General features: G+C 38.3%; 1 protein-coding gene across 2 annotated transcripts in view; it reads left to right on the forward strand.

Annotated features, from left to right (window-relative positions):
• The first annotated feature begins 4,067 nt into the window (after positions 1-4,067).
• Positions 4,068-16,777, forward strand: part of RNF180 (ring finger protein 180) — a 152,350-nt gene continuing 139,640 nt past the window's right edge. Inside the window, exons 1-2 of one of the 2 annotated variants that reach the window (XM_063454062.1) lie at positions 4,068-4,239; positions 11,434-11,571. In XM_063454062.1, the coding sequence (XP_063310132.1) occupies positions 11,443-11,571 (129 nt within the window). In that variant the 5' untranslated portion in view covers positions 4,068-4,239; positions 11,434-11,442. The remainder of the gene's footprint in view (positions 4,240-11,433; positions 11,572-16,777) is intronic. The other variant, XM_063454061.1, reaches the window with a different exon arrangement.

Genomic DNA, 16,777 nt, shown 5'->3' on the forward strand with positions numbered 1-16,777 from the left:
ATTATATATGTTAAACACATTTTATGGATCTTAATGTCGGTAAGATTTTACTGTTATCTGGAGTCCTTCTCTTTGTTCATGTTTCTGATGTTAAGCAATACAAGACAGGTGGCATTCTTTTTTTCCCTTGTGAATTACCCTTTCAGCACTGATGCAGTAGCTCATGGTATCACCGCCCCATGAACCTCCTCTGGTAGCAGGCTATACAAAATCCTTAGTTATGTTGTACTAAAGAGACACTATAATCACCCTGACCAATTCATCTCATTGAAGTGGCCTTGGCGCAGTGTCCCAGTCCCACTTAGTCCTGCAATGTAAATCATTGCAGATTTTGAGAAAAGTGTAAGACTGCCACTAGGGGCACTTCCTGGTTGCTAACAGTCTTTTAGTCATTTGTCGCTGGACGTCCACGCACTCTGCATAAGGACATTCAGCATCAGTAAAATCCCCATAGGAAAGCATTTAAACACTGCTTTCCTTTGGGAAGGGCCAAAGGTGCATTAGCCCTCCATGTTACATGATGTCATAGAAGGCGGAGCTGGAATCAGGAAAGTGACTAAAGGGTTTTTTAACTCTTTAACTGCTGTAGGGAGTGTGTGGGCGCTGGGAGGGGGAGGGGGTGGGGCGCAAGTGAGGGAACAATCAGAGGGCTCTATAGTGTTAGGAATACAGATTTGTATTCCTAACACTATAGAATCCCATAAATCATATGGCAAAATAAGCAAGGCTTGTCTGTCAGAGCACTCTGATTCATTGGCTTACAATCCAAACGATCTGAGCACTCTAATGAGAATTTAAAGCATTGAAAGCCTGTAAGGCTTTATAAAGGCGTTCCCCTGCCATGCAGCTCAATCTACACAGAGCCCTAACATATTTTTTTACTGAGTTTTTGTGAGTATTGGGTGATTTATTATTTATTATTATTATTATTTATTATTCCATTGTGTATTATGGAATTTTGACATTTTGGGGGCTGAACAAGAGGAGATTTAGAACGAAGAATACTTCTTATGGCTACTATTTTCATTGTCCCCTCCTTTACTATTTATTATTAAAGGGACATTCCAGGCACCCAGACCACTTCTGCCCATTGGAGTAGTCTGGCTGCCAACTCCCACTACCCTTAACCGTGCAGCTGTAAATATTGCAGTTTTCATAAACTGCAATAATTACATTGCAGGGTTAACTCCTCCTCTAGTGGCTGTCTACCAGACAGCCACTAGAGGGAACTTCCTGGTTTCCAGCGTCGCTCAATTCCCCATAGGAAAGCATTGAAAGCATTTTCAATGCTTTCCTATGGAGAGGTCTAATGCGTGTGCGCGGCATTGCCGCACATGCGCAATCGGTCTCCCCCGCCGGCGGCCGCGCATGTACAATCGGTCTCGGGAGGAGCGTAGGCGGACCCGAAACCACCGCCGAGGGACATCAGCAGGGGTCTCAGGTAAGTCACTGAAGGGGTTTTCACCCCTTCAGCAACATGGGATGGGTGGTTGGAGGGAGAGGGTACCTGAAGTGCCAGGAAAACAGACTGGAGTGTCCCTTTAAGGTAAGGAAGGAGACTATCAGAAACCCCAGTTGCCGCCTGTGGATGGGAGCTGGTGAAGACACTAGGTTCCCTAACTTGTATTAAATTAACAACCAACACCCACAGCTCATGGGTGGGTAGTGGGGGCATTAGGTCCTCCTTTATTATAATTAGTTTTATTATTTTGTAGTATTACAATTATTATATTAATTAATAATTATTCATGATTACAATTATTATAATAAAGTCACCCAGTGGGCAAATAGTACTTAAATAGTACTTCATATTAATGTTCACTTGGGAAATACAACTGAATGATAATTTGCAAACACGTAGCCTGCTAGATGCATTTGGTCCCAATTTTTGTATGAATATTCCAAATGCTATACTATGTATATGGTTTGGATTCAAAAGCACTGATTTTAATCCAGACAACAAGTGCATCCGGCTGATTGCTACAGATTCGGTCGGCTTTAGTAAATATAAGAAATGCCATTCCAGTTGGAATTTGATCACTTTCCATCCAGACAAAATCCGGCGTTTTGTGAATTACCCTGTGATCGTCATCAATACTTTGAAAGCTCAAAGTGGTTGGTTGGACATAATGATGCCAACTCTCACATATAATGGGATGTATAACACCAGGTGGATACAGTATATATTTCACAGTGATTGTTCTTCAATTAAAGCAACAGTGACATGATATTTATCCCACTAATAACACCAGTGTGTCCTGAAATATTGTTTGCCTTTTCATTTTTTACAGATATATTGCCAGACACATGCTGCTGATGCCTTTAAATACCTGACTGTAATTACAGCACAGTGTAGTGTCTGGACCCTAATGGGTTACACTTTTGTCTATTCTCAGTGAGTTTATTTATTTTTTTGGTCATGTCCTTATATACCTAAATTAGCAGGGTACTTCATTAAACAATGGATTCAGTCAGGAAAGTCTAGCAGCATTTGGTTCGAATCAAATCCAATGAAAAATCCAGACAGTTTTATAGCGTGAACAATATCAGGATTTTGCAGTCTGAATGGCCCCATACAGGACGGGATAGTTTTGCCGCATTCAATACAAGGGCATATGGACTTTAGAGAAAATCGCTGTAAGTTAGAACGTGGCCAAAGGGATCATGTTACTTACTGTAAGGAAGCAGAAGAGATAACATTGATGTACTAATTAGAGATCATCTTGTAGTTGACCTAGCTAATATCAGGGGAAATAGGGATTCCCTGAAATACAGTATTACACTTGCCATAGGGCATTACGCTAACACATAAATGCTAAAACCATGCAGTAACTCCTGATTGTTATTATTATTTTATTATTTATATAGCGCCAGCAAATTCCGTAGCGCTGTACAATGGGATAATTTCTAGTATGTATCATCAAAAGCTATTAAAGGGAGTTACATGCAAATTTTCCATAAATGATTTCAAATACAAAACTACTCCACTGCTCGCATTCCCATATTTATTACATGTAAATAATAGGAATTATTCAAATAAATATTAAGGTAAAGAGACAAAGCTTTGCAAGATGAAATTTTAAGAGAATATATATATATTTTTAAGGTATTGTTTATGAAGGTATTGTTATGTATAATACAAGACCTGATAATGAAGTCCCACATGCTTCATTTTTGTTTTCTTTCTAAATAAAAACTGAAATCTTGAATTATCTTACAAATACATACAGTATTAAATTAGTAAACATTAAAAGCATTGCATTGCGATATTTAACGTCATATTTAACTTAAAGAAATAGTAAAGTTTAAATGGACACCTAGGAGCTCATGTATCAAGCTCAGGTTTTATTTATAAAAATTTATTTTACAGGAAGTGCTTATTATGAGGCTTAGTGGGGTTCAAGTTATTACAAAAGCAAGAAAAACACGTATTTATCCACGTTTTCCCTATTAAGGGTTAATAAGTGTATAAGGTTTTAGAAAAATACTCTTTTATCTCATTAGATTTTTTCTTATAGCTGAAGACAGCAAGGTGAGTTGTTAGCATAGGACTCACATAAGAGGTTTTGCCTTGACTTGGCAAGTGAGCTTACATTTGAATGGCCATTGGAGTGATACTAAAAACCTCCAGTTATTTAAATATGAACAGGGATTTGGGAAAGGGCTCAAGCAACACTTTTCTTTGTTTTTGAATGTATGTATTTAAATAGGATTACATGGTATCCTGGATCACTGGACAGTCTAATAAACAGTTTCATGGAGTGGAATGTTACAGCTGAAAACAGAACAGTTTCCACTCACACCATTCCCAGAAAACCTCATAGATGATCTATCTAGTTCAACACCGGGTGAACAGCATCTCACAGCAGCTGGAATGCTTAGAGTTGAGAATCAATGTATCCAAACACTTAGAAAATTCAATTACAAACATAACCTCCACAAACACTGAATTCCAAACAGGTTAAGATCCGCCCTCGTCCATTGGATAAGGCTGCATCACGTGATGTCTACCCACTGACATCAAGATTCCAGGAAGTGCATGGTGCCCAGTTCAGTCTGTCTGCTTTATTAGCAGGAGGCAAGCTGGCTGATCCCAATACTGGTCCCTGCTATCTGGTGTATGGTACACTGAGTGACCGGGCTGACTTCACAGATCGGAAGCAGAGGACACGAATATACCGCAAGGACAGCTTGGCACATCAGAGGTGCTTTCATTCCACACATTCAGTGCTGTACACAGTAGTTTAGGTTTTAGAGGGAACTTACAGCCGTGACATTAGTTTTAACACACTGTATAAGAAACACGTTTGTAAACATCACTTTTTACCATCTTCCTTGCCTCGCTTTGTAAAACGCCAAAAGTATACAGGTGTAGACAAATATTAAGTAAACACACACTATATGCTATAAACCTTAAACTTGGGGTAAATGCAAAGTGCTTTGTGTGTTTTGTAGTATAATATGCATTTAATATGTGTACAAGGTTTCAATTATCTTGACTTATACTTTAAATTTCTTATTATTCCCAATAAAATCTGACCAGTCCTTCTCATTTCTGATCGGTGCTGTCACTGTGAAGTGTTTGACACATTTAATATATATTTTCTATTAGCTGATATTTTTCCATAAAGCTGTAATACATATGGGGTTATGGCAGCCCACGTCTTGTTATAAAAGCAGCTGAGTTGGCATTTGCAGTAAATACACCCACAGTAACAGGTCATCTGCTATTCTGTTTTACTGACCTTGGTAGGATCTCAGATATCAGGTGTCCCTGCTGAGTCTAGCTTGTAAAGTAACCCAAGATGGGTGTCTGCCTCTGCCCTCCTTTTCTTGATAGCCCATATAGCCTGACTAGGCTTCTTATTGAATAAAAGCGATTTTAATTAGGACACATATATAATCATAGAGATAAAAGAAAATATCTATATTTAACAGTTACTATTTTAATGCACAAAACCTCCTCCGTGCCTCACCATTATTGTTGCCCCTCTGCAAACACCCTACGTCTTCTATTCTATACTGTTAGAACAGGGTACTCACACAACAACAGCTAATTTTCCTGCCATGTTTTAACAGTTCCAAATTATGCAGGTAGGCTTTAACCTTCAGTTAAAGATATCCAGGAGGTCATTTTAAACACAGCATCCACTCTCTTTTGGTTCCATGATGTTCGTGGTTTCAAACCTTATATTCCTAATAGGGCCGGACTGGGGATACAAAGCAGCCCTGGGAAAAAAAAAAAATCTATGCCAGCCCCATAAGTCATTGCGCCATATATTGTCGCATGTAATATGTAAGGCAATGTCTTGCCACCCCAGATGATTGAGTATATATATATATACATTGCTATATATATATATATATTGCTTTTTCTAATATAAAATATTGGTCCTTTCAAAGTAAAACATTTAATTATACAGTAAGCATACTCACATGCAGACACAGGCAATCTCACTGACACACACAAGCTCATTGATACACAGCCTCATAGACAAACAATTTCACTAATATACATAAGCTCATTTACATAAAAACACAAGCTCACTCACTAGCAGGCACACACACACACATACACATGCAAGCAAGCTCACTAGCAGGCGCATACACACACACAGCTTAATGTAGTGGTTCTGGTGTCTATAGCCTGTCTCTGCAGGCTTTTGAATGTAAACACTGACTTTTCAGAGAAAATGCAGTGTTTACATTGCTTCCTAGTGACACCTCTAGTTACAGACACTCAGACGGTCACTAGAGGCGTTTCCTGTGTCAGTGCGGATTGGCTGAGATCATCAAGCTTGATGATCTCAGTCATAGAGGCAGAGACCAGCACGACGTTGGTAAAAAAAAAAAGGTGAGTAAAACACTATTTTTAAAAACACACACAGACACCACGACAGACACACACACACACACACACCATGACAGACACACCATGACACAGACAGACACACACACACCATGACAGACACACACACACACACCACGACTGACACACACACACCCCATGACAGATACACACAAACACCATGACAGACACACCATGACACAGACCATGACACAGACAGACAGACATACACACACCATGACAGACACACACACAGACAGACACACCATGATACAGACCCACCGTGACACAGACACACACCATGATACAGACCCACCGTGACACAGACACACCGTGACACAGACACACACACACGACACAGACACACACACCCTGACACAGACAGACACACACACCCTGACACAGACAGACAGACACACACACCATGACACAGACACACACACACCATGACACAGACACACACACACAGCATGACACAGACATACACACACACAGCATGACACACACACACACAGCATGACACAGACACTTGTTGCTACCTGTGTGGGTGGGCAGACTGATGGGTGTCCTGCGGCCGCATGGAGAGCTTGGATGGCGGCCGCAGGGGAAGCTCTTCTGGCGGCCGCTGGGGGAGCAGGCTGTTCTGTCTCTGCTCCCCCTCCCTCGCACGCTAGAAATAGACCGGGGCCGGCTGTTCTGTCTCTGCTCCCCCTCCCTCGCACGCTAGAAATAGACCGGGGCCGGAATATGACGTCATATTCCGGCCTCGGTATCATTAAGCTGCACGCGAGGGAGGGGGAGCAGAGACAGAACAGCCATGCTCCCCCAGCGGCCGCAGGACACCCACATGCCGACGGCCCATCGGGAAATTTCCCGGTATCCCGGTGGGCCAATCCGGCCCTGATTCCTAATGGTCACCAGGCTACACAAGCTCCTTGCTCAATGTTCCTCTATTATGGATCAGCAGCAACTTTTTATAAAGCTATGAGGACATCTCACCTAATAATATTCACCACCTACCATGATAACCCTGACTCGGACTTTGCTTTAATCAAGCATGGACAGTTTACTTTGACTTTTTTATATTTCCATTTGTTTAACCCCTTAAGGACCAAACTTCTGGAATAAAAGGGAATCATGACATGTCATGTGTCCTTAAAGGGTTAAAGTACAAGAGAAGAGGGCATCTTACCAGATTTGCTGTTATGTATTGCTTTGCTGTAATAGGGCTTAACCCCTTAAGGACCAAACTTCTGGAATAAAATGGAATTATGACATGTCACACATGTCATGTGTCCTTAAGGGGTTAAGGGACTGGTGGCCACATGCAGCAACAGGTTCTGATTTATTGGAGTCAAATACATTTGATAACAATTACAAGATCCCTAAGAACAGGGGGCCTTTATAAGACATACTTGGATGAGAAAAAAAACTCCCGAAACTAATAGTGGCATGAAGGATCTTTTGACAAATATCAGGCAGCTATATCAAGTGGACATTGCAACTGTAAAGAGATGCCTTCCCTAAGGTGGAGAAAGACAGATTAGCAACCATAAGCCACACTTCAGTGGTCACATGGACACTTTACCCTATAGATAAGGTTATGTGCAAGTCACTCATCAAACCTGGGTCTTCATAAGTCTATGGTCTAGTTGGGTCAAGTATGATCTTTTCTTTTTATGGAAATTTTCAGTAAGGTCAACAATATATCGAGTATAGTTGGGGTGAAACTGTAGTGATTGTCGAAACCTACCTTGAAGTTTGCAGTTCTGATATGTTTTTGTATTTATCTATGTGAAGTTTTGAAATGCTTAAATGTTTTGAATATTGTCAATTTATGTAATTTGATTAAACTTGCCGTATTAAAAAATTATTGTTAAATAATAATATCTTTTTGGGGATTTCAAAGTTTAGATAACAATGGTCGAATTGGAAACATTGATGCTTAGCATCTTTTTTTTTTTTTTTAGTTTAGCTATTTTGATCTAAAATTTGAATCACTATGAATTCCTGACAAGTCACGGGTTGGTGAATAATCCCTGTAGCCACATATTTAATATTACGGTGTTCATTTCATCATAATTAACTTTTAGTGATTACACCACTCTAAGTGGACCCACAGTTATCAATATTAACTTGTTATCAATATGGCTATACTTTTAACACCAAAAAAAACATTAAATGATCATAGGAGCCCAGTGGCTACTGGTGTTCATAATTGTATATGTCTGCAGGCAATCCAGTTACATTATTTCAAGAGTGGCAACACAGTAGTTAGTATGTATGATGTGTTTGTTTATGTGCTGTGGCATTGGTCTGTCTGTGTGGCCAGTGTGGTTTTTGCATGATGGGAATAGGTTTGTATGTGTGATGGGCAAATAAGGGAAATGTACAGGCACTCTTCCATCGGATAGGTGCTGGATATCTGGGTAACCCACTCCTGGTACCTCAAAATAATATATACAACAACAAATGATACCGCACTCTATTATATAAATTAATAATGTAAAGCAAATACTTGCAAATATAAATTTATTGAATATGTAGAGACAATAAATATCTCAGAAAATAGTTCCTATAATGAATGATGTATATCAAATCTCACCATGAGCACCTTAATAGCAATAAATATACTAAACAATCCACAATAAGACCCCAATACAATCCGACAATATCAGTTAAGAGCGTGCCAAAAGGCACTATATGGTAGAGAGCCCTCTATCCACTGTACAAAAATATATACAAAAGTCCATCAGCAGAACAGTGTTGAAAAAAATGTATATAAAAAAAGGATATATCCAAAAATATGAAAAAAAGGAAAAAAAAGGCAAAAGGAAAAAAAGAAAATATTTACAGTCCGAGTGTGTACACACTGATGGTAGTATATAAATGTCTCTCCAATGCTTCATGGTTTGATCTCACCAAAATTTGAAGTTTAGAAATCCTCTCATTGACGATTGGATAAATCCAGAGGTAGAGGATTATTTCCGGTCTGTGGCAAATGAAGAAACGTCCAGTCAGTCCTCCTGTGTCCGCTGGATGAGGCAGAGGGTCTCACTGGGTCGTCGGTGGGGTGCTGGGCTGCGCGCTCGGGATCCAATGATCCCTTCAATGGCCCTGTAGGAAGAAAGTGTGAGGTGCTTTTTATGTCCATACGGCGCGCCCGCCCTCTCTCGCGGGTCGCGCTAATATGACGTCACATGTTGCTCGGCATGGATGTGCTGCATTGCACGGAGCCCTTAGAACAACTTTATTGATACATTTACAAACCTACACTTAGTCCCAACTTGATTGACAAATACATAGAAAACTCTAAAAGCATTAATAAAGTGAGAATAAAAACAAAGGTTATAATGAATAGTTTATTTTATATGTGGTGAATTACTGGAAGGGAAATATGCTTCACAGATTACATGTATCCATATTGCAGTCGGATAATAGGGCCGTTGTCCGCTCACCACTGCATTTAAAGAGACATAGTCCCTTTATTCAATCATATTTTAGAGTTCCCATAGGCATAGAGCTGTGTAATATCTCTATTTCTGAATGTAACAGTAACCCAAAATATAGCATCTATGTCATATTGATTTGTTACTGGGACTCTTATACCAAGAAAGTGCAATATTGGTTTATTACTGGGATTCTTATGCCAAGAAAGTGCAAGAAAATACAACACATAATTAAATGGAAGGAAATATCTACTCCAAAGGGCAAGGCATATGGAGGAACAATTGTTGGTGACTTATATCAAATTTTAAAGACACATCTCCTTATTCCCATGACAGAAATTAATCCTTGGTGGTGTATCTCAAGGTGTTAGTTCAATTATGTGTCAAAACACAAAAATATTTGTATTCTTATTTTACAGTGAAACGTATTTGATACGCAAAAAGACCATGATTAGAATTTAAGCATATATATTCCTCTATTTTATAATGAACTGCACCATTGTAACAGCCCCTCAGAGATGAACTGTCTGCCGCTTCTTTGAGAAAGAGACATACGCACCAGTGGTGTAACCCATGAAACATATCTGATCGGGTTGCGGACCAACGTTGGTCAATATTGTCAGAGCCATAGAAAGAGACGGGGAGCCAGGCGGACCAATCTTGGTCAAAATCTGATATTGAAAATATAAAATGATAGTGTTATGATAGTTAATCAGTGCTACATGAAGAGCATATAAAACTGAATTCAACGGTTAGAGCCATTATTATAAGAAATGTTTCAGGTCATAGCCCTCATTTAAGCCTTGTGGATGTAATGTTTCCAAGATACTAATCCACTTGGTCTCCTTACATAAGAGTGCCTTTTGTCTATCACCACCCCTGCGTAAGGGCTTGACGGTATCGATCACCTGAAAGCGTAGTTGATTAACGCTGTGACCGTGTTGTATAAAATGTCCCGGCACTAGTTTAACACATGTTCCCTTTTGTATAGCAGCTCTAATGTCTCTCTTATGTTCTCCGATGCGCTCTTTAACTGGTCTTATAGTTTCTCCAACATAAAGAAAACCACAGGGACATTTCAATATATACACCACATAATCTGAGTTACATGTAAAGTAATCTGAGATTTTAAATTGTTTACCCGATAGAGGGTGGGCAAAATATTCACCCCTGATGATGCTATTACAATGTCTGCAGTTCAGGCATGGGAAAGTGCCTTTTTTAGGTTCAGAGAAAAATCTCTGTTGTTTTTTGCTGCTTCCAATGTCTGAATGAACTAGTTTATCCTTCAAATTCTGTGCCCTACGATAGGAGAACAGTGGAGGATTAGCAAACTCAATTGGAAGATTAATGTCTCCTTCAAAAATATTCCAATGTTTTAAAATAATATTTTTAATATCCCTACTATAGGGAGTGTACGGGGATATGAAGGGTATTCTCTCAATTTTCTTTTCGGTTCTAGTGGGGTTAAGTATTACACTCCTATTCATGAGTTGAACCCTCTCCTTGTGCTTGTTAACTAAATCTGGTGGATAGCCTCTATTCATGAATTTTTTACAGATCAAATCTAGTCCTGGTTCTACTTGACTTTCTTGTGAAATTATTCTCCTAACTCTTAGGAGTTGGCTGTACGGTAAACCATCCTTTAGATGTTGTGGATGGTAACTCGAATATTCGAGGAGAATGTATGTGTGATGGGGGCTGACAGCCTACACTTGTTATTTCTACATATCTTTGTTGTCTTTTGTCATTGCTTCTAGTTTAGCTATGTGCCCTTTGTGCCATAGTTTCCATGACAATTTTAACCTTATTAAGCTCATTAATTGAGTAAAATAAGGGATTTTTTCCCTCTAAACTTTGAAATGTATCGAATTGAAATCAAAATGGCAAAATTAAGGCTAAAATATGCAACCTGTGACAATAGTGAGTTGGAGAATTTTTCAAGATCAGTTCTTTTTTTTCCAAAATCCATTTCATTTTAGTTCACTACAGTTTGGTTTATGTGTTTGTGTTTCTCCTACAGTATTATGTGTTTGTGTTTCTCCTAATAGGAGAGTATAAGGTATCGATATTTGGCTACTGTAAGAACTAAAATAACGTAACCTTCTTTTATACATTATTTTCTTGGTTTTACAGGAGAAAACTATGGAAAGGTCCACTACCACTATGATGATTAATGAGGAGGCAAAATATATTTTACGGTGCAGAAAATGTAGAAATTGTGTATCAAATTCAGATTGTCTCATCATTGATCCGGCATGTATACCAAACCAAGTGAGTATGCATTATTTTTATATATATATATATATATATATATATATATATATATATATATATACAGTTGTATTCAAAATTATAAATTCCCCATTTAAAATAAGAATTATTGTCAAAATGTTCAGACTTTCAGCTGTTTGCATTGAACAAATTAAACAAAAGCAACTAACAAGAGTTCCAGGTGGTTTCCCCAAATTCAACTGAAAATGCAATTTGTAATGTCTTCTCCGGTCTCAAAATTATTTAACCACTTCATGGTAGGTATATGTAGTACTTAGTAGAGCACCATTTTATGGGGTTCAAGTCAGGTGACTGTGCTAGCAACTGTAGAATTTTTGAAGACTTCTTCTGCAAACAAGTCTTGGCGAAATTTTAGGTATGCTTGGGATCATTGTTTTGTTGAACGGCCCAGTGATGCCCAAGCTTCAGCTTTCTCACACATGGCATGATTTTTTCTCCCAGTTTTTCCTAATACCATCTTACCTTCTACATCAGGGCTGTCCAACCTGCGCCCCCCCCCCAGATGTTGCTGAACTACAACTCCCATGATTCTTTCAATGAAACAGCCAGGGAATCATGGGAGTTGCATTTCAGCATCATCACGGGGGCTGCAGGTTGGACAGCCCTGTTCTACATGCTGCAGGTTTCCAGTGCCAGAGGATTCAAAGTAGCCCTATAGCATCACCGAGCCACCACCATGCTTAACTGTAGGCAGAGTGTTCTTTTCAGAGTATGCTTCATTCTTCTTCTTCCAGACATATTACTGATCCATTGGGCAAAAAGGTTCCAGTTTTGCTTCATTGCTCCACAGAACAGAATCCTCAAATCTCTGTGACTTATTTATATGATTTTGAGCATATAGGAGCCAACGTTTCTTGTACTTTTGTGTCAGTAGTGGTGTACAATTTGGAGTTCTGGCATGGAAACCTTCTGCGTTTAGTAAGTGCCTTACTGTTTTCACTGAAACCTCAGGGCCTGTTGCCACCAAGTCTTGCTGCAGATCTTTTGCAGTCACTCAAGGGATTTCCACAACCAGTCTTTTTAGAAAAATAGTGCAGTCATTGATAGCTTTCTTTTTCTGCACCGTCCAGGTAGTGTAACCACTGATGATTCAACTTTGAACGTTCAATCTTCCAACAGTGTCTTAAGGAACATTCAGCGCCTTCACTATCCTTTTGTATTCTATTCCTTGTTTGTGAAGAGTGATGATCTCTTCTCTTAACTTTGTGGACCATTCTTTTGACTAAGCCATAGTTCTAACATGCAGTGAAACATGAAACTCAACAAACCCCTGGCTTGTTCGGGAATTTAAAGTTTTCCAGCTCAAGCACACCTGGTGCAACTAACTAAGCCCTTAATTATTTGCATCAGGTCTGATCGAGACAACACCCGTTTTGCACATTTATGGTGTTATGAAGGATTCTATTCAGGGGTTGAATAATTGTGAGACTGGAGAAGTCGTCATTATGAGTTGCATTTTAAGTTGAATTTGGGGAAACCACTTTCCCCCAAAGCATTCGTTGTGTTGAACAATTTCATTTGCTTTTGTTTGATTTGTTCATTTGTAGTCAGCTGAAAGTCTGTCAATTTTGACAATAAGGCTGATTTTCAGAGGGGGTTTAATAATTTTGATTACAATTGTATTATCAACTTTAATATGTTTTGTATAGTGCAATTACTTTACCTGTACATATGCAATGATGTGTATTTTTAAACAGATCTGAAAAATATATCAGGAGGGTCATGCTTCTTTGCTTCCCCCATATGACCTCTGTGGATTTTACCCTCTTTTTGACTTCTCCAGTGAGAGGCGTGCGCTGATGATACTGCTACTAAAGCCATACATTTCTGGGCTCAGCTGCAGCTGCATCCTTTTCCAGCAGTATTGCTATGACATTATTTTGTACATATTTTATACATTTTCTTCTAACATTTTAAACTATTAGACATTTTTTGTCCCATAAATTGATTTTAGTTTCTCAAAATATTTGAAATTAAAATTTTTCAGTGTATTCATTGTGGCTGCTGGGATTTGAGTCATAGACACCAATCCAGTTATAACTGGTGTAACTCTTAGATTTTATAACTTTTAATGAACCACTATTGATAGATGTCTAACCACTAAATACACTTGCTTGCACACAATTTATTTTCCAGAAGATTCCAGACCAAAAGCAAGACTTATTTAACTTATAAAGAAGCACCACAGATATTAATTATCTATGTCCATTACATCCAGCTTATTGGGTCTCTAAACTTGGAAAAAACATATGGGGGTGATTGAATATAGAAGGCAGTATTACACAGCTGATTCTGTTTGGCATATTTCAATTAGCAGTCCTCAAATGAACATCACATGTATTGCCTATTACAATGTTTCTCAAGCAAGATACAAAAAAGTATAAACAAATAAAAGCTAGAAAAGCATTGCTATTGTGTGATACATTGTTTTAAGGACCACCAAAGTCACACAGGCCTCTACATCATCCTTTTAACCTTACAATGTTTACATTGCAGGGTTAAATCCACCTCTAGTTGTCGTCATAATGAAAGCCACTAAAGGCACTTTCAATTCCAGTACAACTCGATCACATGATGCAGAAGTCCTTATAGTAAATCATTGAATACAATGCTTTTCAATGGGTAAGCTTGGATGTGCATGTGGAGTAATACGGAGCATTGGATTGGACCACTGATGGAGGAGACTGGGCCTCCTCATGACTTTGCAAGAGGCGTCGAGGTAAGCGGCGCCGAGGGATCTGGGAAATAGTAAGTAAATCATGTATTTTATTAATATTTATGGTGCATGGAGGACCTATCCGTGGTCCTAGGGGACCTATCTAATTAGTGACAAGGTCACTAAAGCGTTAGGCATACAGATTTGTATTCCTGATACTACAGGGTTTATTTTGCAGTAGTAGAAATGTGGAAAATAGTATGAAAACATTGGAAAATATTACACTTGTACACGGCTCGATAATACGACTTAGCTGAACTATTTTTCCCAATAAACGAACATATTAGGGGATGCCCAAATTTTGTCCGAATGCCAACTTAGCTTGGCAGATTTTCGGTACTAAAAAACTGATTTGGAAAATGAATCTAACGAAACTAAGAGAGTGAGAATGTATATAATACTATGTATATATTTAGCAGTACACTTTCCAATCATTTGGTTTATTTGGTAAACATAAATAATACAGGGAAAACAGTAAAACAAAAATATATTTTATATATTCATATTAATATATATATATATAATATATATATATATATATATATATATATATTAATATGAATATATAAAATATATTTTTGTTTTACTGTTTTCCCTGTATTATTTAAATATATTATATTACTATTTAAAATAATATCTAAAATATATCAATATAGACTTTTTGCTCTCTATTGCTCACTTCTCACTTGATCTGTGAATAAACATCAACATTTAGTGACTGTCTCATAGCCATTAATCATCTCTTATTTTGATGCTCCAGGTAAAATTCTGAATCACAAGCCATAACAACCATTGCACGTTTTGGTTGGTTTGTAATAGAGGTACATATTTTGGCTCAGAGTGCAGGAATTCAACCAGTCACCTCACCGGCCCAAGACAAACTGTAGTTTAGACTGAAACAAATGTCTAAGTCTAGAAAATATTGAAGTAGCTAACCTTTTTTGCACTCCAGCCATTATTATGTTTTTTGTCATTCGGCCTAGTTACAGTCTATGGGAAACTAAGTCATTGATAGCCAGTGAGCCACATAGTGCCCATCAATTTTTAGGAGGAACAATATAGTAATGTCGTATCTTGTTAGATATAATTTTATCAGTGGTCCATAAACTAATACACAATGGCAAACTTCCCTTCCTAGCGAAACAACATAGTTACTAATAGTCTTGAATTCAGCAGGAAAGTCCCAGGGATTTTCTCTGATACCCAACGTTTGCAGGCACCAGAGAGAGGCAATATTAATCAATACAAATTGTGAGAAGGTTATAGTTGCACTGCGTGTGATCAGCCCTCGTTTTATGTCCTGCAGTGCTGTCTGTACTTACAGGCACTCATACATAACCACTTGAAACACCCCTTTTGCAGATCTTAATTTAGTGGTTTTGGTGCACAGATGCTGTCTTTTTTTCAAGCAATGTTTCTGAAAAATGGCTGTGATTATGCTTAACAATAAACTCACATCTAGTGAATGTCAGCACTTCTTAACACTTTTGATTTTCAAATAGACATGTTTGGAATCATCCTGCTGTGCTTTGTGAATTTGATTAGGCGAGCACAGCAATTGCCGTATATGCGATCTATGTCCCAAATGCTTCTTTGCTAGAGGCATTGGATAGGACAGGGATCACGAGGGGTATGTAATCTCATGGGATCATCCATTAAGAATCCGGTAAAAGTGTCCTTTAGCGTATTTTATTATTTTTTATATTTTACTAAAAGCAAATGGCATATTTTATTAATAGTTATTATTAAAATACACTTTTACCAAGCATCCCTTGGTCTTGCAAAATCTTCCTTAGAACCCTGGGGGTTTAAGGAAGATTGTTGGCAGATGAAGTTGCCAGGAGCTGAAGACACAAGCGCCAAGTCCATATCAGCATTTGGCACTTGCACTTTTACTGTCTCAATCACTGTAATTTTTGTACATGTATTTCATTTTTGGATTTTAATTATTTCTCTGATCCAAGAACACCCAAGGGAGCTTTAAAGAGACACTATAGGCACCCAGACAACTTCATCTCATTGAAGTGGTCTGACTGCAGTATCCCTGTCCCCTTAATCCTGCAATGTAAAACATTGTAGTTTCAGAAAAACTGCAATGTTTACATTGCAGAGTTAATACAACTATAGCGTATTATATACAGTTTTGTATTCCTAACGCTATAGTGTTCCTTTAATCGCTCACAGTATTCCTGACCAGCAGTACTTGAAATCATATAGAGTTACCCAAAGATATAGCTGGTTTCTCTCAGCTACCCACAATCTTCAGATAAACACTTGCTGGAGTTGAAAAGGAATCTCTTTTATTATAGGAAGAACAGGGTCTTATATACACATGGAATGGAGTGGTAGACTTAAACACATTAGCTGACATAATACATTAATGCACTAACTGATTATATTAACCAACTTAATCTAATTAGCAGGTTTAATCTGATTGCAACCTGCAGAAAGAGTAAGGACAAGCACACA

This window comes from Pelobates fuscus, chromosome 5 (assembly GCF_036172605.1).
Source record: "Pelobates fuscus isolate aPelFus1 chromosome 5, aPelFus1.pri, whole genome shotgun sequence".
Classification (NCBI taxonomy): Eukaryota; Metazoa; Chordata; class Amphibia; order Anura; family Pelobatidae; genus Pelobates; species Pelobates fuscus.